The sequence below is a fragment of the Petromyzon marinus genome, chromosome 11, assembly GCF_048934315.1.
Source record: "Petromyzon marinus isolate PM22_M1 ecotype Great Lakes invasive population chromosome 11, UKy_Petmar_22M1.pri1.0, whole genome shotgun sequence".
NCBI lineage: Eukaryota > Metazoa > Chordata > Hyperoartia > Petromyzontiformes > Petromyzontidae > Petromyzon > Petromyzon marinus.
Window position 1 is genome coordinate 226124 of NC_133677.1, and position 24055 is coordinate 250178.

At 52.3% G+C, this 24055-nt stretch overlaps 1 protein-coding gene across 4 annotated transcripts in view; it reads right to left on the reverse strand.

Moving 5' to 3' along the window:
* Positions 1-963: 963 nt before the first annotated feature.
* Positions 964-24055, reverse strand: part of RAB28 (RAB28, member RAS oncogene family) — a 34171-nt gene continuing 11079 nt past the window's right edge. Inside the window, exons 4-8 of one of the 4 annotated variants that reach the window (XM_032952527.2) lie at positions 22213-22378; positions 6494-6597; positions 5826-5903; positions 4325-4471; positions 964-3914 (exon numbers count right to left, since the gene is read on the reverse strand). In XM_032952527.2, coding sequence (XP_032808418.1) covers positions 4358-4471; positions 5826-5903; positions 6494-6597; positions 22213-22378 — 462 coding nt within the window. In that variant the 3' untranslated portion in view covers positions 964-3914; positions 4325-4357. The remainder of the gene's footprint in view (positions 3915-4324; positions 4472-5825; positions 5904-6493; positions 6598-22212; positions 22379-24055) is intronic. The other 3 variants (XM_032952529.2, XM_032952528.2, XM_032952530.2) reach the window with 3 other exon arrangements.

Genomic DNA, 24055 nt, shown 5'->3' on the forward strand with positions numbered 1-24055 from the left:
TTGATCGCTGCGGTCACGTGGGGTGATCACGGCTCTCCGATTATCCGCCGCTTAAGTAAAGAACCTGGCTCTGAATTCGTCAAAGCAAACACCGCAAGACAAAGATCCCCCGTGTAGCCTTAACAGCCTGTTGGGACATGTGCTGTTAGCGAGCACCTATGATGGCCGGCACGGCACACGAGGGGGTGGGTGGCTAGTACCACGCCTGGTCGCCTTTGTCTCCCGCGTGGTGATGTTTACACACCGCACCAGGTACTCATTTGAGACTTAATCGACCTAGGGGAGGCCCAGGACCGATAATCGTCACTGGTGTTGGCCGTGGGCATCCAGCGAGCTCCTCGCTACACTACTGCTCACACGCAAATACAGAAACACAGACAAATACGGTCTCAGCGCCATTCTGGATAAACCCCTCGCCTCATTAGCCCGAGTGGATTTACCTGGGAGGGGACAGGTGTGACAAAGAGGGTGTGTGTATAGGTGCATGCGTGTGTGAGAGTGTGGGGAACGGTCGTGCAGTGGTTAATGAGAACTACGCTACCAACCCGGCAACTCAAGTTAGATTCCCGCTCACGGCCAATATTAGTGACCGGTCCTGGGCCTCCCCTAGGTCGACCTGGTGCGGTGTGTAATACTTCAGCACTCGGGAGTTAAAGGCGGCCCGGCCGTCGTTCTGGCAAATTCAGGTGCTATTCCCTAACAGCACTTGCCCCAATAGCCTGTGTCGGCTACATGGGGGATCTTTGTCTGTGTGTATATATCTCCAGCCGAGTGCGAATCCCATCGTCACCGCGAGGCTTTTAACGTCCGTCCACTCCATTCATCCGCATCACCATCATCACCATCCGCTGTGTAAGCGCCTTTCAAGTCCGCGTGGAGATTGAGACTCCAGCGAGGCAGTAACCCCCCACCCCCCCGCCACATCGACCCACGACCCCGCAGCATCACGAGAATCAACAACACTTATCCTCTATACTCTTGTATTGTATATTTGTCTGCGAGTGGAAATGTCCATAATACAGTGATTTTTGGGTTAGATCGCCCAAACCCCCCCCAAAAAAACCTGTATTATGGATGATGTTGGTCGCGAAAACCTACGTGTTAAACTGAGTGTAAATGTGTTCGCCTGTGTATGAACGCATGCTGTATGAATGTGTACGATGTATGCGTAAATGTGTGTGCATTTGTACGTTAATATATTCGTGTGTGCACGTGGTTGTAGTTGTAATGTTGTATGTGTGTGTAAATGTGTATGTGTGCAATTGTGTACATGTAATTGTGTACGTATGTGTAATTCAGTTTAACACGTCGGCTTTCGCGACCAATATCCATAAGAGGGGTTTTCTTGGGTTAGATCGCGTAAACATGTGTCGTTAAAACCCGCTGTACTAGTGACGAATTGGCATGTTCTGTTTACGTGCCAGCCTTTACTAGTTGGCTGTGTCGGGTGGTGGCGGGTTTTAACGACACATTTATATACTTACGCGATCTAACACAAAAAAACCTCTAATATGGGTGTGTAATTGTTTATGTAATTATATATCTGTGTAATTGTGTATCTGTGTAATTGTGCGAGTGGACATTAAATCCCTTGGGCATTTCGTTTCATGAATAAAACAAGTCCATTGTCTTTTATTATTTGAATGCGAAACTATAAGATATATACACATGTGTGTTAGCTGTTGACATAAACTCGAGTACGCAGACACACGTGTGTACACACACAGACACGCGCGTGTACACGCGACTCTGCCCAGTAAGCGATCCGATTCATCGCCGTTCCGTGGAGATTCTCACGCCCACCCACAACTCCCCCGTGGAACCGCGCGAGTTCCCATCGACTGCTCTCTCCTGGCACCCGCACACTGCGTGCCACGAGGGGCGCTAAGCGAACCCTACAGCCACTCGGGGCGCGACGATCGTGGTACCACGGTGTCGAACCAGAGGGGTCCGATATGCAATTCGGTTGCACGCAACCGAATCGTGCGCACTATACGTTGACGTCTATGCGACCAGTTGCACAACCGGTTGTTTAAGAGTACAGTCACCCGCAACTCGGGTGCAGGAAACCGAATTGCCCGTGTGTCGACGTTATTGCAAGCAGTTGCAGGCGACCTCGGAAGCGACGGGGTCCCTCGTGCGCTGCCAAGCTGCGTCCTCCCTGCCAACGCCCCACTCAGCCCATCATACTCGCTCAGGGTCTGTAAACCTCGTACTGCCTTGCCAGCGCTCCAGCGGTGACGGTCCCGTGGATTATACTGGTCCTTCCCATTGGAATGTGGAATTATGACCCCGGAGCTTCTAATTTTTGGTCCTAGCCCATGGACTGCGGCGACACGCCGGGAGGGAGGGGATCTGGGTGCCTGGCCCAGCCAGGCAGAGTGAGCGCTCGGTGGCATGACGAGGTGGGTGAGAGCACCGTGGGGAGGCCTTCATCCAGCAGTGGATAGACCGTGATTTTGCGTTATGTAATATAGAAATCTCTCGGCCAGGTTGTGTAGTTTATTTTATATACGTTCACTGCTGGTGCCGAGCGTTCAGCTGCCTCGCACGGTAAATCTCACGACCAGAAACCCGACACCCAACTCGGCGTGGTGACAGAATCAAGAACCCTGATCACATCCCTACAACGCGAGCATTACTAGAACACTATCAATGTGGAAAAATCATATTCATAACCACGGGCGATCAGAATCCCGAATGGTCACGGTGCCACCACCTTGAAGGCGCCGGCTGGGGGGTGCTGCGCTGCCGGCTGAGACCCCCACCAAATTTGTGCCCGGTGTCAATAAAGTTACACAGAGCTGGTTACAAAGACAAAGATCCTCCGTTTGGTTTTAACAGACTGTTGGGGCAAGTGCCTTTATCGAGCGCCTACGAAGGCTGGCACAGCACATGAGGGTGCGGGGTGTGGTCTGCACTACGCCCAGCCGCCTTTGTCTCCCCGATGCTGATGTGCACGCACGGCCCACCTACTGGGGTATAAGATGGACCTCCAACTTTTGAAGGACGAGGGGCGAATGTGAGATGTGTTACCATCCGGAGAATACGCTGCGGCTACGACTGAATCTCTCTCTCTTCACCCGCGGAGATTGGTGGGGGGAAGGGGCGGTGCTATGGCCGTGTCTTAGTCGCGGCTCAGGCTCAGCTCACGGGACAGAATCAAGAACCCTGATCACATCCCTACAACGCGAGCATTACTACGGGAATCGCGGTGCGAATCCGGCAGGCTGCCCCAGCTATTACTGCGGTGGTGGTGCGCTTTAACCATACAATACTACATGCCGTCTGCTTCACAGATGACATTTACAGATCCCGTGACGTCGTTGGTAAGAGTGGGCTATTGTTTGCCTGCGCCATGGACTACATTTACAAATTACTCAATCGGGATAACACAGCAGCAGCATCACCCCCCTGCTGTGGAACCAGCACAAGCTGTTCCTCGCGTGAAACACAGCGGCGCCTTCCTGTGCTATGATCGGTGCGTGCCATGAGAACGATAGCGCCCGTAGGAAATCAACTCAATTAACTGGCTCTAGCAATCTCAGTCACCCCAGCCACATGGCCAGCCAGCATGAGGGAGACTCATTGAGACAACTCTTGCTCAGGAAGGCCCTGCCAAATTTCGAAAGTAGGGGGGCGATGTTGCTACTGTGTGTCATCCCAATTGAGTAATTTGCCGGTAGTTCTTCAGCATTGGCCAATGCCGATTACACTGTATGGGTTTTATTCGTCATGGGATGAAGCTGGTCGTAACTCAACTCTACTCCCACCAATCCTACCGATGCACCCCCCCCCCCCGTTTGGCGTAGTGGTAGAGTCTAGTGGATGGCGCACACGGAGCTCTTGGGCTGGCTCACGGCCCGCACGGGGGAGTCCTGAGTGCTTTTGATGATGTCGGCTTTCACCACTCGCTGTGAACAAACAGAAAAACAGTGTTAAGAATTCTTCACCGTCATAATTGTCATTATTGTCACAATTATGAACATCGTCATGATCATTGCCATAAAATCATTATCATGACATCATCTTAATCACCAGTCTTCATCATTGTTGTCATAATCATTATCACAATCGTCACCCCCATCATCATCAATGTCATTGTCGCCTCATCTTCATAATAATCACGGACATTATCATTATCATCACAATCATCGTCACGACCACCATCACTGTCATCGTCACTACCACCACCATCATGCGATTAGCATGGTTGGCTACGTACGGTGCGAATGAAGTTCAACATACATACATACAGACACACATCATCGTTGCTGCAATAGCAGCAGTTGTAGTGTGCGCGTGTGGGTGTGTGGCCCCATACGTGAGCGAGTGAGCGAGCGAGTTAGTTCGTTTGTCACTGCACACTGCACACGGAGCTCTTGTCGCAGCGCGCCGCCGCCGCCGCCGCGCGGTACTCGCGCAGCCCCGACGCCTCCCGGTAGTCGACCAATTCGGCTTTCAGTACACCCTGGGGGGCCGGGGGGGGGCCGGGGGGGGCCGGGTAGGGGCCGGGGAGGACGATGGGATGTGGGGGGCGTGGGGCCGGGTGGTTAATGTGGTTGATGGTGACGAGCGGGTGAGGTGTGGTCGGGATGGGAGTGGCAGTTTTCAAGCCAGGCGCCATGCGTTTGGGTTGGGGTCACGGTAAGGAAGAGAGTGAGAGTTATAGTGAGGGACATGTTATGGCGCGGGTGAGATCGACAGACGCGGAATAGCGGTTATGTTGGCGAGGTGAGCAGCAGGCGGCTGCGTGTGAATGAGAGGAGCAGGTGGAGAAGTTTGGTGAAAGGTGGAGTGCAGTTTAGGTCGACCCGTTGCGGCTCGAGCGGTGGAATGGGGAATGGGTGCAGGATCCACGCAGCGAGGAGGGAAGCGCGTCGTCACGAGCAGCAAGCGTGTGTGGCAGAGAGCAGAGCGCAGCAGAGATGAAGGGTGGCAGGGTTGCAATGGAACGAGGAGAGAGAGGAGGTTGAAATGAAAGAGGGCAGCAGAGACAGATGGGGAGGGGCGGCCAGGAATGAGTTGAGAAATTTAATCTCAAGAACAAAACCGACGAGCATCACAGTGGGCGAACAAAACGGCTCGCAAAGCGGGCCGTTTAATGCGTGAGTGGGTAAAAGGGTTTGCGAGTGGGTGAGCGAGTGAGTGGGTAAGTGCGTGAGTGAGTGGGGAGTGCGTGAATGATTGGGCGCTTAAGTAAACGAGCGAGTGTGTGAGTGAGGAGTTGAGTGCGTGAGCCGGTAAGTGCATGAGTGGGTGAGTGATTGGGTGAGTGTGTGAGTGGGTGAGTGAGCGGGTGAGTGCGTGAGTGGGTGAGTGTGTGAGTGAGTGAGCGGGTGAGTGCATGAGCTAGTGCATGAGCGGGTGAGTGCTTGAGCGGGTGAGTGCGTGAGTGGGTAATGGTGAGTGTGTGAGTGCGTGAGCGGGTGAGTGCGTGAGTGCGTAAGCGAGTGTGGCAGTTCCGACTATGATGATCATGTGACTTCCCTTCCTCTTCTCTCAGTGGTGCGATGAACCATCGCGATTGAAGGTCATGATTCAATCCAGGATTTTATTTTACTTGCATTGTTTCTCATTTGCTGTCTAATTCGTACAGTTTCATTCAAACGCAATGTCGCATATAATTGTAACGTAATTTGCATAACTTGAAAAATAATGAGTGCGATTTTTACAATCGCTAGCAATGATTGGTCGCCACGCACACAGTAACGAGCGCGGAGCGATCGGTGACCGGCTCGATTAAGGTCGCGTGAGTTCACAAGGTGGTCTGAAGGTCGGGCTAAGTCAAATGGTCGGGGTCACACAGGGTCGTACGGGGTCACCTGAGATTGTTCCATCTCCGCTTTGTTGAGTTTGATGCCGAGAGTGTCGGCCGCTACTCTCTGGAAACACACGGCCACCTGCAACCACAACCACATCGACCACGATGCATCAACTGCACTGGCACAACCAAAATACCACAACCACTTACACTCGCACCACCACAACAGCACCGCCACAACCAGACCACCACAACCATGCCACCACAATCACAGCATCTTAACCACACCAGGCAACCGCTTCACACCACCAAAGCCGCCTCACTGCCCCACGGAACACAACAGCCACTGCCGTTCACCATTAAGCGGTGACGACATTACTGCTGCGCTTGTGCCAGGCTGGGTGCACCTTGAAGCCACGTGAAGTGTGGAAGGCTCACGGACAGGAGCTCATAGGACAGACCCAGGTGTCGTGGGCTGACTGAGATGTCTGGCAGATGCACCACCTGTGCTCACCACTGTGCTACCTCACTCTATTTTATCCGCCCGTCATGCCGCTCGTTGTTGTGAGCGTCGCTCCTCCGCTCTCCATTGTTGTTGGAGGGCGACTGTCTCCAGCTGCCCAGCAGCATCCTTCACGAGCCACCTCCCACGAAATGCACACACACACATGCGCGTATACGCACACACGCACGTACACACACACACACGAGCGAGCGAGCGAGACTCACCGAGTCCCCGGTTTTGGCCGACACGAAGTGACTGCTCAGGCCGTTCTCCTGGCAGAAGCGCGAGTGTTTGTCAGCCTTCACCGTGCGCATGTGTTCCAGGTCGACTGGGGGGGGGGGGCAGAGGGCACGGGGTGGGAGGACAGGGCATGAGACGGCGTTGCGTCATGATGTTAATCGTCGTCTGCGCTCTGCCGAGTTGTTAATTGATGAGTGCATCTCTCAATCGGCCAATCATGCGATGTTGACAGACGCTCCTTCGTGAGAATGAGGTGATCGTCTCAATGAAGGGGTCTACTGGGAGAAACACTTCTGGTTAAGTTGATTAAAACAAAGTCAGAGTGAGTTCCTGCTGCTCAAATGAGCATCGAGACATTGGTGCTCATCTCCTGTTTACAGCCCTTCAGAGCCAGAGGAGGAAATGTATGGATGTTTAACTTCTTTCACGCCATACGTAGCCAACCTATGGCCGGGGCAAGTCTATCCATAGGGTAACCACTTTTGATTTCTCCACAAAGTAGTACAAAGAACGTTTTGACGACGTTCCGGTCCATGGAGCGATGCCGGTGACGTGGGCTCACGTGCAGACGTCGAGCTGGGTCGTCGCATCGCATAATTGCGAGCGATGGCGGCGGTGTGGGGAGGCCTTCATCCAGCAGTGGATTGACCATGGCTGCTGATGACGATGAAGTTATAAGATGTTATTCCTATGGAAGGGTTCACATTGAGGATGGGATGAGAGGGTGGGTGCCACTGCCTGCCAAGCTTCCACTGGTTAGGCCTCTGCTCGTTCGTCGAGGTTGGCGTTAATAGCCCAGCGAGGGATGAGTATGGCAGCGATTATTCATCGGATGTCGCCCATGATGATGGTGATGATGACGATATTGATCACTTTGGTAAAACTTCTGCGGTTAGAAAGAAACATAATTGAACTGTTGTCCTTCCTTGGAGTGCCGAGTGGACGGGCCCAGGCTGGTCCCCATTAGAGACTCGCATGGAAACTCATGACGGCGGTTACAATGGTGGTGGTGATGATGATGAAAATGCGATGTGCCTGTGCATGTGTGTGCTTGTGCAGTGTATGTGTGTGCATGCGATCGTGTATTTGCCATTATGTCCACCAGCCTGCATGTGTCAGCCTGCATGTGTCTGCCTGTCATTTGTGTGTATGAATGTGAGTATTTGTCCATGTGTGCATGTGCCTCCGAGTGTTAATGTGGGTGCACACCCGTGTATGCGTGCGTGTTCTCTAAACCCTTGAGCTCAGGGTGGTGCTAAGTGGGTGACATAAATAAATAAGTGCGACTGTTTACGTGAACTCTGAACCCCGGCAAGTTTAAGGATAATCTCTCCGGGGCGGGGTAGGTGGGTGGGGGGGTTAGCGGGGAGGGGAGTGGGTGCCCTGACGGTCCTCGGGGGTTGAACGGGGGTCGTGGGGGTCCCCTCCAGACATCCGTCCCCCCTGCGTCCGATAAACCTTTCTCATCCCCACGGCTCACCGCTAACCCAAGCGCCGCCCACCGCCCGGACGCAGCTTAGCACCCTGCTCCGTGCCTACGCCGTGTCAGGGTGGCCCCGTGGCTTAGGGGTCAGAGACGCCGAGCCAGCACTGAGCCAGCACTGAGCCAGAACTGAGCCGGCAGCGCCAAGGTCGTGGGTTCAAGCCCTGGGTCGGCGCGTCTGTCTGTCTCTATCGGGGGGTTCATAATGGTCGTTTCAGAGACACTGAGCCGCCACCGCTGATATCCATGGGTGAGGATCTACCTGGGTTGTAGCTGATAAAACGGGGTTCACAGATGTGGCGAGTCGGTGGTCTCGGTGTACCGAGACGTGTATGCCTGTAGGCATCTTACTCGTACGAATCGCGTTAATAGGGGGTGTGGTTATGTTTCCCACGTTTCTGAGAGCGCATGGGCCACGTCGCGGAGTGGACGACAGAGTGTCTTTAGTAAAAGAGTTTCACTGTTACAGACCATCCCTTGCGTTATCACCTTCGACTATACAAGTTAGTAAGGTGTTGCGTAGGAAGATAGACAATGCTTCTGGTATCATTCTCAGTGTACACTACTGTCCTTTCTGTAACCCTCTTAGCGGGCAAGCCGGCACGGCGACACGAGGGGGTGGCGTGGTCAACAGAGCGGCCAGCCACTGTTGACTCCCCAGTGGCGAAGTGTACACACTCTACCGTGCCCTCAGTTTCGAGGCTGAATCAACCTCGGGGAGGCCGAGGATCAGTTCAGATAATCACCACTGCGCTGGTCACGAAGCGGAAGTCGAACTCAGGTCGACGGGTTCGTGGCTCGGCGCGTCGCTCCCACGGGCGCTCGGAGCCTCGGTGCGGGGCTGCGGGTAACGCTCCCCTCGCCCGTGGGCAAATTACGGGCGGCGCGCTGCAGAACAGAGCCCACACGTGCCGCCGCGCCGGCCAGGTGGCCCCGGCAAGAATTTTAATTTCTCCCTCGCCGCCAACGCCGCCGCCGCCTCCACCCCATGCGCACGGGGAATGCGTTTGGGGTAAAACAGGCGCAACGGCCAGGCTGTGTTGAGCCGCGCGATTTTCCTCTTTGGCACAAATCGTCAAATCGCCCTTGTTCTGGCAAATTGCTCAACAGCCGTTCCGAGACCGCCTGCCCGACAGACATGGACTGAATAGGCTGCACTATTCACCAGCACATACACCGTGGGGCCCTGGTAGCATACAGCGCTGTGTGTGCGGGACAGCATTCGTGATGGGGAAAAAGTTAGGCTCAATCCCTTTTAATTATCTCCAGCCCGGGCGGCAGACTCTTGCGAGGGAGGCCTGGGGCGCAAAGGGGATCTGTGCCAATGTGTTTGTAAATTATTATATTATAATCATAAAATGATGACCTCGACTGATAAAACGCCACCGCACAGCATTTGAAGAGGAACCACAGACGAGTGGGAAAGTCGGTGACCAAGCGGTGAGCCGGTACCAAATTCATATCTCCCTGAGCTCTGTGATCCTCTGTCTATTAAGGTGTTATCGACCAATTCATGAGAAGTGTTTTTTTATATTTTAAACGCATTTACTGAGCACAGGCCAAACACATCAAGCGGCCAGCAGCAAACAGCATGGTCAAAGTTGTAATCGAACAGAGTTAACACATTCCTTGAACAGAACGAGGTTATTATGAGAGCTCAGGAAAGGAGACGGTGGGAGGAGGGAACTGCAAAGTGGAGCGGTGCGAGGGAAGAAGCACAAAGAGAAGTGAGGTGACCTGCAGTGTGGTGAGTGGGTGGGTGTGGGTGAGCAGGCGGGTGGGTGAGAGGGTCTGTGGGTGGGTGAGTGTCAGAGTAAGTTAGTGAATGACTGAGTGAGTGAGTGGGGGGTTAGTGTGTTATTGTGACCTGCAGTGTGGTGGTTGGACACAGAGTGGATGAGGTTAAACAGTCAGTGTCTGGTAGACCGAGTCCTCAGCATGGGTGGAGGAATGGACGAGCAACGTTCACAGGAAGCAGTAAGCATGGTAGTAGTAGTAGCCACGATAGTAGAATGATAAGGGGGCGACTGACCGCGGAAGGTGAGCGAGTGACTCGAGTGAATTGGTGAGTGCTGGATCGTGAATCACCATGACCGCTGCTTCACTCCAAGTTCTATCCGGTGCAGAAGCGAGATCAGGACTAAGCGCTCCACCCTCGAGACGACGTGACAATAATACCGAATAAAAATGGAGTAAACCCGTGCAAAGTGCTCATGGACATGTTGCCAAATCCGTGCCGCGTCTGTTTTCTGTGGGCGTCTCTGCACGGGAGAGGCAGACCACTTGCGCATTTCATAAAACTGCCACGTGGGATATTTTTTGCGCAAAAAAATTACATTAAGGGATTACGTGGAGAGACGCGGTCCGTCGGGCAAGGGACAGCTGTAATAATGTCGCAAATGCCGGGAGAGAAGATTGCCATGGTTTACGCTTAACCGGGCCACCGTGTGCACAAAGACGCACACATGCACCGTGGGGCCAGGCAAACAAGGCACCTTAACGACGCTGCCTCCCAGGTGAACGCTCTTAAACTGACACTCGCTCCCAGCGATCCACGAGTAGAGGTTTAGAAACAGACAAGCCAATTCAAGAGTCAGAAACGTAAGTGCGTAATCTGGGGTGGGTGGGTGAGCTGTCGGTGAAGGTGAGTGACCTGTTGGAGAGGGTGGGTGAGAGTGGGTTATGGGGGGTGAGCTAATAGTGAGCGAGCAGGCAAGCGAACAAGTCACCCATCGCACACCCTGAAACAGCTTGTTACAATTTGGATCAGAACCTCTTTGCCAAAGTGGCGGCAGCGGCGTCGGAGGAGGAGGAGGCGGTGGAGGAAGCCGTGAGTGGCGGAGGAGGTGGGGGAAGCAGTGAAGACAGAGAAACTCCGGTTTCTTTCTCTCCTCGTCCGACGATCAAAGCCAAATGTTTCTTGTATATTTTTTTTCTCTCGTCTTATTAAAGTTATTTCATATCCACTCCAGCCACCCCCTCCCCCACAGCGGTCCCCCCGCCGCAGGTGATTAAAGACGCGGCTGCGTCTGTGGCATCGGCGATTGTTTGAAGGTGCTTTAAGGGATCACCCCAACAAGTACCCACACCTGTACTATTTGGGGCGCATGTCTGGACAGGGAGGAAGAGGAAGGTGGGGGGGGGGGGGGGTGAGGGTTGGTGGATCATGCACCGACGCGCCGCACATGAGGTGCGGTATGATGACGACGATGACGAGGTGGCACAGGGGTGGTGGGGCGTCCCGATGTCCCGGCGGGAGCGCGCTCGACGCTCGTGGCAAAGGTTTCGAGGTTCATATCCGGCAGGCCGCCCTAGTTATTACTGTGGTGGTGTGGTGTTAACTGTAAAATACTGTGCGCCGTCCACTGTGCTCAGAGTGGGTAACGCTCATTCTAATCGAGTTGGTCATTGTGCGCCGACTGCACGGTCCCATTTTTCAAATGTGAACAATTACACCGCACACTACCCAACTGGGATTGCTGACTCACCTTATGCCGCACAGGGACAGCTACCACTGGGGGTGCTCTTTGTGATGTTGGAGATTAGATGCGACGATGTAAGATGCTTATCACGTTTAAAGGTTTAAAGAGCGCTCCGAGTCACCGCGGCGTGAAGGAGGAGGGCGGCAGAAACAACTCCCTCTCGCTATCAGCAGATTTAGAATGAACGGAGCGATAAACCTTCTCATAATTTAATATTTTACTCTTGTTGCAAGGTCTCACGTTCGTATAAACGATATTGTTACTCTTTCTGCGATGATGATGATCATGATTAAGTCGTTAACGATTGAGGCGTTGAAATAAAACAAATATTTAAACTTGGCCCGCTACCAAATTAGCACGGCGGCAATTCAGATGGAAAGAGAGCGGGAGGGGGAATATAAATAAACGAGCTGGAGAGAGCGAGGGAGAGCAAGGGAGAGCTAGGGAGAGCGCGGTGGCGAGACGCTAAGTGGAGGTGACGGTAAACGGAGCTAAAGCCACGGCTCTGCGCGCCCTCTCGCTGTGACGATGAGCAGGGCGCCGGGCCTAAGTGGACGCGCTCTAAATCGGCAATCGTGCCACGAAACTCCGGCTCCCCAGGGCCACCCGTCTCTCACCGGCGGCGGCACACGAGCCAGGAACTCACCACCGCTGTCATCATCGTCATCGTCGTTGTCGTCTCTTTGATCGCGTCATCGCCCGATCCGTATTGCACAAACACAACCCACTTCCTCCTCCTGGCCCGACTCCACCAACAACCACTACCACAACCACCACCCACTCCTCTCCACCGCACTCCCTCTCCTCCTCCTGCTCCTTCACCACCAACCACTACCATTCCTACCAGCACCACCAAATTCCACACTATCAGCACCACCATAACCCCCATCACAATCACCAATATCCCGACACCACCACCACCGTAACACCCACCACCACCATCAGCACCACCACCACCATCCACCATTCAAACTCTCTCCTCCACCACCATTACTACCACTGGTTATTTCACCACCAGCACCGCAACGGCCGCTTTCCCAGAAAAGCTTCCAGGGAGAGTTAACGCCTCGGCGTGGTCGGTGGTGGGAGGACGGGAGGGAGTGGAGGAAGCAAACTCCCCCATCCCGACGTGACCCCGCGCGGCCCCCTTACAGCACCCCCCCTCCACCCCCTGGGGATGGGTGGGATTCTGGAGAGTGTCAGGGACTCGAAGGAGGGGAGGGGGTGGTAGGGAGAGAGGAGAGGACGGGAAATGATGGGTGGCGGCGGCGGCGCGAAGTTTACGGGAAAATGCCGCGTGCCGTCCCAATTAATCGTCTACAAACGCATGGCCATGGAGACGCCTGCCCGGGGTTGTAGCACAGGCGGTAGGATGCTGTTGCTATCCACCACAGGCAGTGTCCACCACGGGCAGTGTCTACCACGGTGTCGTTCACTGTGGGCAAAAAGCTTGTATTTTCCAAACCGATATTCTATATTAAACATACCACGATACCCTAATTAATTGACATGTTTATTTTATAAACAGCTATTACGCCGACTTTGCTATCGTACATATTCGTCATCTGGAGGTTAAATGCTTCAAGAAAATCACTGATGGCATTTGTCCCCCTGGGTGGTACCGAACAAGAACATTTTGGGACCAATGGCTTAAGGAATAATGGAGTTGGATGGTCCCAAAGTGGCCATAATGACACCTGGCCAGTACCACCGCCGGGGACACGACGGGACCTGGGAAACCAATGGGGGGCGGTGGCACAGAGGTTAGCGCACTGCGCTGTGCAACTGGCAACCCGAGTTTAATTCCCGTTCATGGCCAGCATTGGTGGAGAATATCTGAATCCGTCCAGAGCCTCCCCTAGGTCGACTCAGCCTAAAATGAGTACCAGGTGCGGGAGATGAAGTTAGCCGGGCGTGCTGCTGGCCACGCTGCACTGTTATAGGTGAGTCGTGCTGACCTTAATAGGTGATGGACAACAGCACTTGTCCCACCAGTCTGTACAGGCTATAGGGAGATCTTTGTCTTTCTTTTGTAGGAGTCATTGTGACCAGCATTGTCTTATTTGTCATGCCTGAGTGGCTCATTGACTCTCTCCTCGTCCTCTCAATTATTACTCTTGGTGCGAGTATTCACCGATGCGAGCCTCACTGAGTCTCAAAACTCTTGTTCAGGAGGGCCCTGCCAAATATTAGCGATCGAGTGTGTAATTTTCAGAGAATTTTTCATCATTAACAAGATGTGGCTTGGCCAATGCCGGCTACATTGCATGGTGATTGTTTAGTTATGGGAGGAGGACCCGGAGGAACCAAAGCAGAACAGGGGAGATCATACAAGCCGCACGCAGAGAGGCGCCCCAGTCGGGAATCGCTTCCGTGCGCTCGTGGGTCCCGTTGCGACCGCTCCCTCTCCTCGCCCCGGGGTGAGGGACACAACCACAGGAGAGGCGGCGGGGGCAGCACCTGTCTAAGTGTTACGGCGATCGCGTTCGTGCCGCGCACGCCCGCGCACGTAATTAAAGTTTACCCTCCATTGTTGGCGAGCCTCACTTGAGCCTCACTTGAGATCCTCCTAATTGCCGCGGCGGGCCGCTCGCCGTGTTTGCGCTGCGCACGCGGCACTCGGCGCGGCACGGAAGACGCGAACGCAAACCCGCTCCGCCATTGTCCCATTCTGGTGTCGTTTTTATTCGTTATTGTGATTATTTTGTCCACGCCGCCTCTCTCGTTTGTTTTTTTCGTCCGCGTGCGGCTCGACTTACACGCGTGATGCTAGAGGGGAGGGAGGATGGCGGTTATTGTGACCCGCACGGAGGTAACATTTTGCTGCAGGGGATTGGCAGTCGCGCCCCGCGGTGTCGGCGCGACAGTGACGCCCGGCGCTGCACTCTGCTGCGTTGTTAATTGATGAGTCCATCTCTCAATCGGCCAATCACGCGATGTTGACAAACGCTCACTTGGCTCGTGGGACCAAGGTGATCCTCTGAGAGAAACGCTTCTGGTTACGTTGATTAAAACAATGTCAGAGTGAATTCCTGATGCTCAAATGAGCATCGAGACATTGGTGCTCATCTCCTGTATAAAACTCTGCAGAGCCAGAGGTGGAAATTCCATGTTTATATGACAGGGACATCGAAGCATGGAATAGGACAGGCAATATTGGTTTTCCCACAAGGTGGTACTCAATTTATCGACCCCGAAAGGACAATCAGCTGAATTAAACTTCTCCCCCAACCAGGATATGAACTCGCAACCTTCCGATTGTGAGCCGCTCGCTCTACCGCTGAGGCGTCCATCTATATCCCGCGTACTGTGGTATAGTAGACGAGAGCGTGCGGGTGTTAGTTACAGTCAGTCACCATCATTATGGGGGGCGTGGGCCCCCCCCCTAAATGGCCACTGTTTACCGAAACCACCGTCTGACTGGTATTCCGTTGAGGCCTTCATTCGGCACGAAGCCTCGAGTGGCCAGGCTGCGCTTAATTGGGCCGCGATGACCACCGCTAAATTAGCTCAGCACTTTAGCGGAAAGCAAAAAATACGGTGCCGCAAACGTGTCTCGACATTGGCTCCCAGAGATTGTAAATGAGTGAGCGAGTGGCAGGCGGGTGGGCAAGTGAGCGGGTGGGTGAACGGGCACGCGAGTGAATGAGTGGGTGAGTGAATGAGCTGGCGAAGGCAAATGCGGGCGAGCGAACGAGCGATGGAACGGGCAGGTGGGCGAGTGGAGGGGTGAGTGGATGGGGGGGCGAGCGGGTGGGCGAGCAAACGGTCGACGCTGTCGGTCGCTTGCTAACAGCTGGGCGTGTGGAATTAGCGCGAGCGCGCGTGGGTTGGGTTACAGTGGCCGTCTTCACCGAGCAGTAGAGAATTCACACCCAACGCGCCGCCAGTCCTTACAGGAAATCCCTCTCATTAACTAATTACCAAAAGAAATAACTCCACAGCTCTTATCTTGTCACATATTCATGCATTGATACATACAGTAATGGAAAAAAGTATTTGATCCCCTGCTGATTTTGTACTTTTGCCCACTGACAAAGAAATTATCAGTCTATAATTTTAATGATATAGGTTTATTTGAACAGTGAGAGACAGAATAACAGCAACAAAATCCCGAAAAACGCATGCCAAAAATGTTATAAACTGATTTGCATTTTAATGAGGGAAATAAGTATATGACCCCTCTGCAAAACATGACTTAGTACTTGGTGGCAAAACCCTTGTTGGCAATCACAGAGGTCAGACGTTTCTTGTAGTTGGCCACCAGGTTTGCACACATCTCAGGAGGGATTTTGTCCCACTCCTCTTTGCAGATCTTCTCCAAGTCATTAAGGTTTCGAGGCTGACGTTTGACAACTCGAACCTTCAGCTCCCTCCACAGATTTTCTATGGGATTAAGGTCTGGAGACTGGCTAGGCCACTCCAGGACCTTAATGTGCTTCTTCTTGAGCCACTCCTTTGTTGCCTTGGCCGTGTGTTTTGGGTCATTGTCATGCTGGAATACCCATCCACGACCCATTTTCAATGCCCTGGCTGAGGGAAGGAGGTTCTCACCCAAGATTTGACAGTACATGGCCCCGTCCATCGTCCGTTTGATGCGGTGAAGTTGTCCTGTCCCCTTAGCAGAAAAACACCCCCAAAACATAATGTTTCCACCTCCATGTTTGACGGTGGGGATGGTGGTCTTGGGGTCATAGGCAGCATTCCTCCTCCTCCAAACACGGCGAGTTGAGTTGATGCCAAAGAGCTCCATTTTGGTCTCATCTGACCACAACACTTTCACCCAGTTGTCCTCTGAATCATTGAGATGTTCATTGGCAAACTTCAGACGGGCATGTATATGTGCTTTCTTGAGCAGGGGGACCTTGCGGGCGCTGCAGGATTTCAGTCCTTTACGGCGTAGTGTGTTACCAATTGTTTTCTTGGTGACTATGGTCCCAGCTGCCTTGAGATCATTGACAAGATCCTCCCGTGTAGTTCTGGGCTGATTCCTCACCGTTCTCATGAGCATTGCAACTCCACGAGGTGAGATCTTGCATGGAGCCCCAGGCCGAGGGAGATTGACAGTTCATTTGTGTTTCTTCCATTTGCGAATAATCGCACCAACTGTTGTCACCTTCTCACCAAGCTGCTTGGCAATGGTCTTGTAGCCCATTCCAGCCTTGTGTAGGTCTACAATCTTGTCCCTGACATCCTTGGAGAGCTCTTTGGTCTTGGCCATGGTTGAGAGTTTGGAATCTGATTGATTGATTGCTTCTGTGGACAGGTCTCCTTTATACAGGTAACAAGCTGAGATTAGGAGCACTCCCTTTAACAGTGTGCTCCTAATCTCAGCTCGTTACCTGTATAAAAGACACCTGGGAGCCAGAAATCTTTCTGATTGAGAGGGGGTCAAATACTTATTTCCCTCATTTTTGACATGCGTTTTTCTGGATTTTCTTGTTGTTATTCTGTCTCTCACTGTTTAAATAAACCTACCATTAAAATTATAGACTGATCATTTCTTTGTCAGTGGGCAAACATACAAAATCAGCAGGGGATCAAATACTTTTTTCCCTCACTGTACCTAGATACACATATCTAGATATACATACCGAGATACACATACCAAGCTCTGTCCAACACACGTTTGAAGTTTAGGCAAATAACTTTAAATGGACTTTTAAGAGCGTTCTAGTGACATCACTGTGGCATGCATGAATGCTGCACCTTTCAAAACATCATCACCTAATTACCCAAGAAAGCCTCACCGAGTCTCAAGACCCTTTTTGTCAGGAGGGTGCTGCTACACTGGGATGATAAGCTCCACTTTTAGAATGAGAGTTCAGCTTCGTGTGGGAGGAAACTGAAGAACCCTGAGAAAATGCAACATGCATACAAGGAACAATTCAATTCTCCGTACGGATGGATTCAATAATCTAGTGCTGTACTAATCTCTAGCCACCTCGGAGCTCAAGCCTACAACACCTGGTATTCCCAGGTGGTATTCCCAGGTGGTATTCCCAGGTAGTCTCCCATCCTAGTACTCACCACACTGAATCCTGCTGAGCTCCCAAAATCAGACATCTGGCAATATTCTTGGTGATTTTAATGTAGACAGTGAATATATTATGAACAGTGATGCACAGTCTTAATGTCCTCTTGTTGAACACTCACGCATTAAACAGATAACGAAACAAGCAGAAAATTCGCCCCCATATCAGTCTCTGCATATAAAACTTTAAGTATTTATTTACACATCCCATGAGCCACTCGGCCTACATTCTGGATGTGCATAATTTCAGCAGCATTGGTTCCACGCAAGCAAACCTGTGGACCTTTTTCGACATGAGTTAAACACGTAGGTTTACATTGTCTGATCAGCAGGCAGACTTGAACCAACGCTGGTGAACTGCTAGATGTTTGTAGGCAAGGACCCTCTCTCTGTTTGATACGGGTGCTTGGTTCACGCAAACCTCTTTACAATAAAACGCAAACTAATCAGCAGCGCGGTTGGCAAGAACATACGCAACAAGATAAATAAGCAGACAATGCGCCTCTTTGCCATGAACACAGGTGTGGGACCTACTTGCTGTTTTATAATGTCCACTGGATATGTCAATCTCTGCTGGCAATGATTTATCAGCCAGCCTCCAGCAGCAAAGGGCAGGCGCTGGCGACCACGCTGCACGTGACCTGAACCCGGAACTCTGGAGGCAGCGAGAGTGGGTAGATCACGCACACGACCGCAAGACTCCCTCCCCGCTCGTGGGCATCCAAGTCACAATCTTCTGGATTATGCTCAGAGTACGATAGAAGTACAGCAAGTGGGTTAATCTCCATTTATTTACTCAGCTGTTCTTCCACAAAGTTGCCCAAACATCCCAATATAGAACCAGCCTCCCGCGTGCCTGCGGTCTCCTTTGCACGAGTTAAGATGTCGACAGCGTTTTGATCGAAAATCTATAATCTGCTAGAATAATGCTGCCATATTAAAAATAAATAGAGAATTTCTGACTTCCTAGTGATTTAAATCCCGGCCAAAACAGCAATCGTTTCTCTTGAGACTACAAAGGAATCGACACTCCTGCTGCACGGGGGAAACAGCGTCCCTGCTGCAAAGGCAGGCGGGATGAGTCCCCGTGGCTCCAGGCCTCCACAGGTGCGCGCGTCTGTGTACGCGACACAAAACAGACATCCTCAACGCCCTCCTGGGCCGTCGCCAAGCGAGACGAGCCCCCCACCCCCAACAGGCCCCCCCCCCCTTGCCTGCCCCAGCTCAGAGGAGCCATAAGGCCCCGCCCCTCCCTCTCCTTGACTCGTTGTTGTCCTGACAGCTGGGTTGGGTGCACCGAGTCCTGTCCTCCGAGCCGCTCCTACGAGCAGTAACCCCTTGTGCAAAGTGCTGGCCTTAATAGGTGTTTGCTTATAGCACTTGCCCCAATCGTATGTTAAGGCTATAGGGGGTATTTTTATCTTCATGTTGAGTAGTGTATATAGTGGTTAGCGCACTGTATGAGGAAATCGGCAGCCTGAGTTCAATTCCTCCTCACGGCCAACATCAGTGGCGATTATTTTAACCGAAGCTGGTTTGGGAGTTTCGCAAATCTTTGTGCGATGCACCAACCCTCGCCTCCAACGCGTCAGATCACAGTGCATAGTGGGGACAGCGGTTGCGCAGTAGGTTATCTCACTGAGAAATGCACCTGGCCACGTGAGTTCAGTTCCCGGCCATGGCTAACATCAGTGGCCATTATTTAAACAGATCTCGGGAGGGTCCGGCCAGACAAATGTGTGACCAATCATAACCACACGTCTAATTTTCCATGTTTTCCATGCTCTCAAGTTTAATTTTTTTCCCTGATCTCCGATCCATATGGAACAGCTTGTGTGCATCACTCGCTCTCCCTCGCTGTCTGTCTGCCGTGGATTGGAGAAATCTCATTAAGGGATTTTGAGCCTGGCCCTTGGGCACGGTCTCACCACGCTCCGTCCGACGCGGCCCGCGATCAGCCCTGTCGGCCACGAGGCAACCTCCCCCGCTAACTGGGGCGGTGACACGGCCCAGCGGTAGTAAAGACGCTCGTGACGGTAACTAAGGTGTTCGCTCGGTGCAGGCACCATCGTGCTCATAGCGCGAGCCATCGACGTAGTCTGCAGGAGTTTCACAGTCGGGGCAATGTTGCTGCCTTGCGTGCGATCCCAATTGAGTGAATTGCGGTGTAAGTTTACAATCTGGCGAATTTGGACAGTGATGCTGGGACACAATGGCCTGCTCTTGCTCACGACATCACGGGACCTCTAATTGTCCACTGTAAAGTGTTGCACTGTAAAGTCAGTACACACTGCCAAAGTAACCAGGACGGCCTGCCGAACCTCTACGATAAGCGGCGCGCGCACCACCGTTGGACCGCATCGCCGCCCCAATTGCAGAGGTTCGCAGTTCGAATCTAGCAGGCTGCCTTAATTAATACTGCGGTGCCTATTGACCATAAAATACTATGGACGAGCCATCCACTTCTCTCACGGTGGCCAGTAAAGACCCCGTGACGTCAATTGAAATGAGTAGGCCGTCATGTGCCGGCGCCGCGGGCAAAAAAATTGCCAAATTATAAAAAATTAGCACCGCAAATGACTAAGCGGTGGCGTTGGGGGCAGGAGTGACCATGACGATGGAGGAGCAGGAGTGGAACATCCGAGAGCGTTGGGGGTGTTGCGACCGCCGCACGGCTTCCCACGCCCTCCCCACACGCGGCACGACCTCGGCGTGCGGGACAATGTAGCTGCTTGCTCACCCGCCAGCCTACACCTGGCAAGGCCAGCACGGCCACGCCGCGAGGCCGTTCCCCTGGGGAGGCGTGGGATTGTTGTGGTGACGGTGGCTATGCCGCACACCTGCAACCGGGCACTGTGTAGGTGAGGGTTGGTGGATCGCCAAGACGTTTGTGAAACTCCCAAAATGGGGTTGATCAAGATAATCGCTGCATGATGTTAGCCGTGGTTGGGTTCATAGCGCAGAGCTCTCACCACTACCAAACTGCTACGCACGATTCATGCTCGCACACAAATACAAAGCTCGCCTGTGTAGCCTACAAAGGATGTGAGGGTAAGTGCTGTTAGTGAGCAGCTGTTGAGGCCGGTACGAAGCGCGAGGAGCTGGTGTGGCCGGCACCGCACCTGGACACCTTTGTCTCTCTCCCCACCTGCGGGCATCGAGGTTGTCATCCCCTGGCTTGTGGCCCAAATAAGGCAGTAGAGCAAGTGGGCACATTTCCCTCTGTTTCCATCTGGACAGAGACTGAGCGTAACGCTCCTCTCTTGGACGCTTAGTATTGGGACCTCCCCTCGGTCAACTCAGCCTTAAATAAGTAGCTAGTGCGGTCTATAGACATCGGCACAGAGGAGACAAAGATTGGCTGGACGTGTTGGCCATGCCACACTCTCGTGTGCCGGCCTTCATAGGCGCTCGCTACAACACTCATCTCGTCAAGGCTGCAATGGGAATCTGCGTGTGTGTTGCGTGTGTATGCGTGTATGGACGTGGGAAGCAATGGTGCAGAGGTGATCTACACAGATAGGAGTAACTTGACCTTGGGCAGGATTAGAACTCATGTCACTACTGGGAGCTCTGCCATCCTCTTTATACACAAACACAACATACAAAGATTCCCCCTATTTCCTTAACAGACTGCAGGGGTCAGTGCTGTTAGCAAGCACCTATTAAAGCCGACATGGCACACAATGGGGTGCTGTGGCTATCATCACGTCAGCTCTGCTGCCTTTGTCTTCCAGGTGTTACTGTTTACACACCACGCCAGGTACTCATTCAAGGCTGAGTCGACCTACATGAAGCTCGGATGATTCGTCACCAATGTAGACCGCGAGCGGAAATCGAACTCTAGTCAGCGGGTTCCCAGTGCACTAACCACTGCGTCACCGCTCCCCACATGTGATCCACCAACCCTTGCCTACACACATCCGGTGTTCTTCACACACACACACGTGCATAGGAATTTAATTAAAACACAAGGCAACAGATACGAATGCTGTGAGTCTGGCATCCTGTGAGCCAATGTCACCATCGTGGTGCCACGTTCGTGGGGGGGGGGCGTTTGGAGCCAACGCAAGACCCACCCCCACCCCAGCTCCTCCTCCCCCTCTTCCCCCTCCCCTACCACGGGGCTCCCAGCTGTCCGCTCGGCTCCCCAACCCGAGCACCAAGTCAACGGCGGCAGCGTCACTCACGCCGTTCTAAGTCGGGACAAGAAGCCAACGGGGTGATCGGCCCAACGAGGCCCATCAGGCGGCACGGCTTCTGCCCAGGGGCCACACGGCCGGTGGCCACAGCGGGGCCTGGGAGACGGCCCAGGAATGGCACGCTCTGACAGGAGACACGCGGGTCAACCCACGCAACCCCACGCAACTCTCACATGACTCCACGCGACCCCACGCAATCCCGCGTAACCCCATGCAACCAACCCCAATGTGACCGACCCCAATGCAACCCTCTCTCAATCCCAATGCAACCTGCACAAAACCCTAACGCAAACCCAATGCAACTTCCACACAACCCCTCTATCTACATCCGCTCACCCTCTCCCGACTCCACATTCCCTCTCTCATCTCCATCTCCCTAATCTCCTCTCTCCACTCATCCTTCTGTCCCTCTATCCTCCACCAGCGTGGTCTTGATAACATACACGCGGCCATGGAGCCCAGGCTAGCCAGGTCCCTCCCCCCATCCCCCCCAACCTCCCACCTCCCGCCCCTCGCGGACAGGCGACCGCGTCCTCACTCTTGTTGGCGACCAGGGCGACGTTAGGCTGCCGCTCAGCCTCCTCGTTCACCTTGCGCACCATGCCCAGCCAGTCCTCCAGGTCCTCGAAGCTCTGGTAGTTGGTGATGTCGTACACGAGCAGCACGCCCTGTGACACAGTCATGTTGGCAGGTGACTGTTGTTATTATTATTGTTGCTGTTTTGTAGCGGTTTACCCTGGAAAGTCTCACCGAGTCTCAGGACTTTCAGGAGGGTCCTGCCAAGCTTCCGTAGTTAGGTGGTGATGTTAGTGCTGCTGTGTGCTGTGTGTGATCCCAATTTAGCAATTTTGAGCAGTTAACTTTTAGCAATGGGATGTTTTGGAAAATGCAAGTTACAATCTATGTGTATTTTTTGCGATGGGAGGAATCCAGAGAATCCAGAGGAAACCCATGCAGAACAAGGGGAGACCATACAAAATTCACACACTCACTCACGCATTCACACTCTGCAGAACAGGAGGAAAACATTCAAACTCCACTCAAAAAGCGGCACCCGGGTCAGGAATTGAATCCAGGCCCTTGTGCTGTGAAGCGCGAGTGTTACCAGTCCGCTGCCGCCCTGATGGCTGCAATGGTCAGCGAGGGAATGACGGGAACGCTGGCGTCACATCAAAATTCTGACATCGACACACTCCACCAACCCGCATTGACCAGCGTGGTGAAGTATATGGAAATATTTCTCGATTTAAAGCTTTCGTGACTGCAGGGATTCATCTTCTTGGTTCTTTCGGTCATGCATAATGGCAATAAAATAATAATTAAAAAAATAAAACAGAATTAAAAAAAATCTTACGACGTTTCGGCCACAACACAAGTAGCCTTCTTCAGGTGAAGGAACAGAACTGTCGGGACGACAGCGCTTCAATGACCACTGCTAAGCTTGGCAGCGTCTTTTAAGCTGGGTGGGAGGAGCAGAGCGCCTTTACAAAGGCGTTTACATATCAACAGAAGAATTTAGCATTGAAGTAGCTGTGTTAATGTGTTGGATTAGCAGGGTGTTAAAGTCAGAAATTAGCATGTAACTGGGAGATTAGCATGATGTTAGTGTGAGGGATTAGTATGTAACTGGTCATGGAAGTAGCTATGTTAAAGTCAGAGTTTACATATCAACAGAGGCATTTAGTATATTGACGCTAAAGAACTGCAACTACCCAACTATCATACAATAAGCCGATGTGAAAGAACTAAGTATAAACTACATCAATATAATAAATATACTCAATATATTCTTCAATAAGTTGGGCTATTAACATAAAGTAACTGGGTATACACTACACTATATAATGAATACCATATAGTAAACTGATAAAAAACTAAAATATAACCTACATCAGTGTTATCAATAAACTCAATATACTCTCCAATCAGCTGAGCTACTAACAATAAGTCGTTAAACATTACAATTCTACGTCGAAAAAAGTGGCGGTTTATATTTTTTTCAACGTTAGCACCACGGAAAGCGACGAGCTTTGTTCAGACGGACGAGTCCATCTATGCTCGGAACGGAGGAGGGGGGAGAGAGAGAAACAGCCACGATGCGCTGCACTGTCCTGTGTTGCGTTACAACTATGCTATAAACTAGACTACTATACATTACAATGTTATACCTTCCAATCTAATCTACATTGTAAAATATCGTATACACAGCCCAATGTAAGCTCTAACATTATGCATTATATTGATATGTCTCCAACTAAACTTTTTCTACATTACACGACTATACACCGTAATATACACTGCCATAGACAGACCCCACCCTTGAATTATACAATGCGTTACTATAC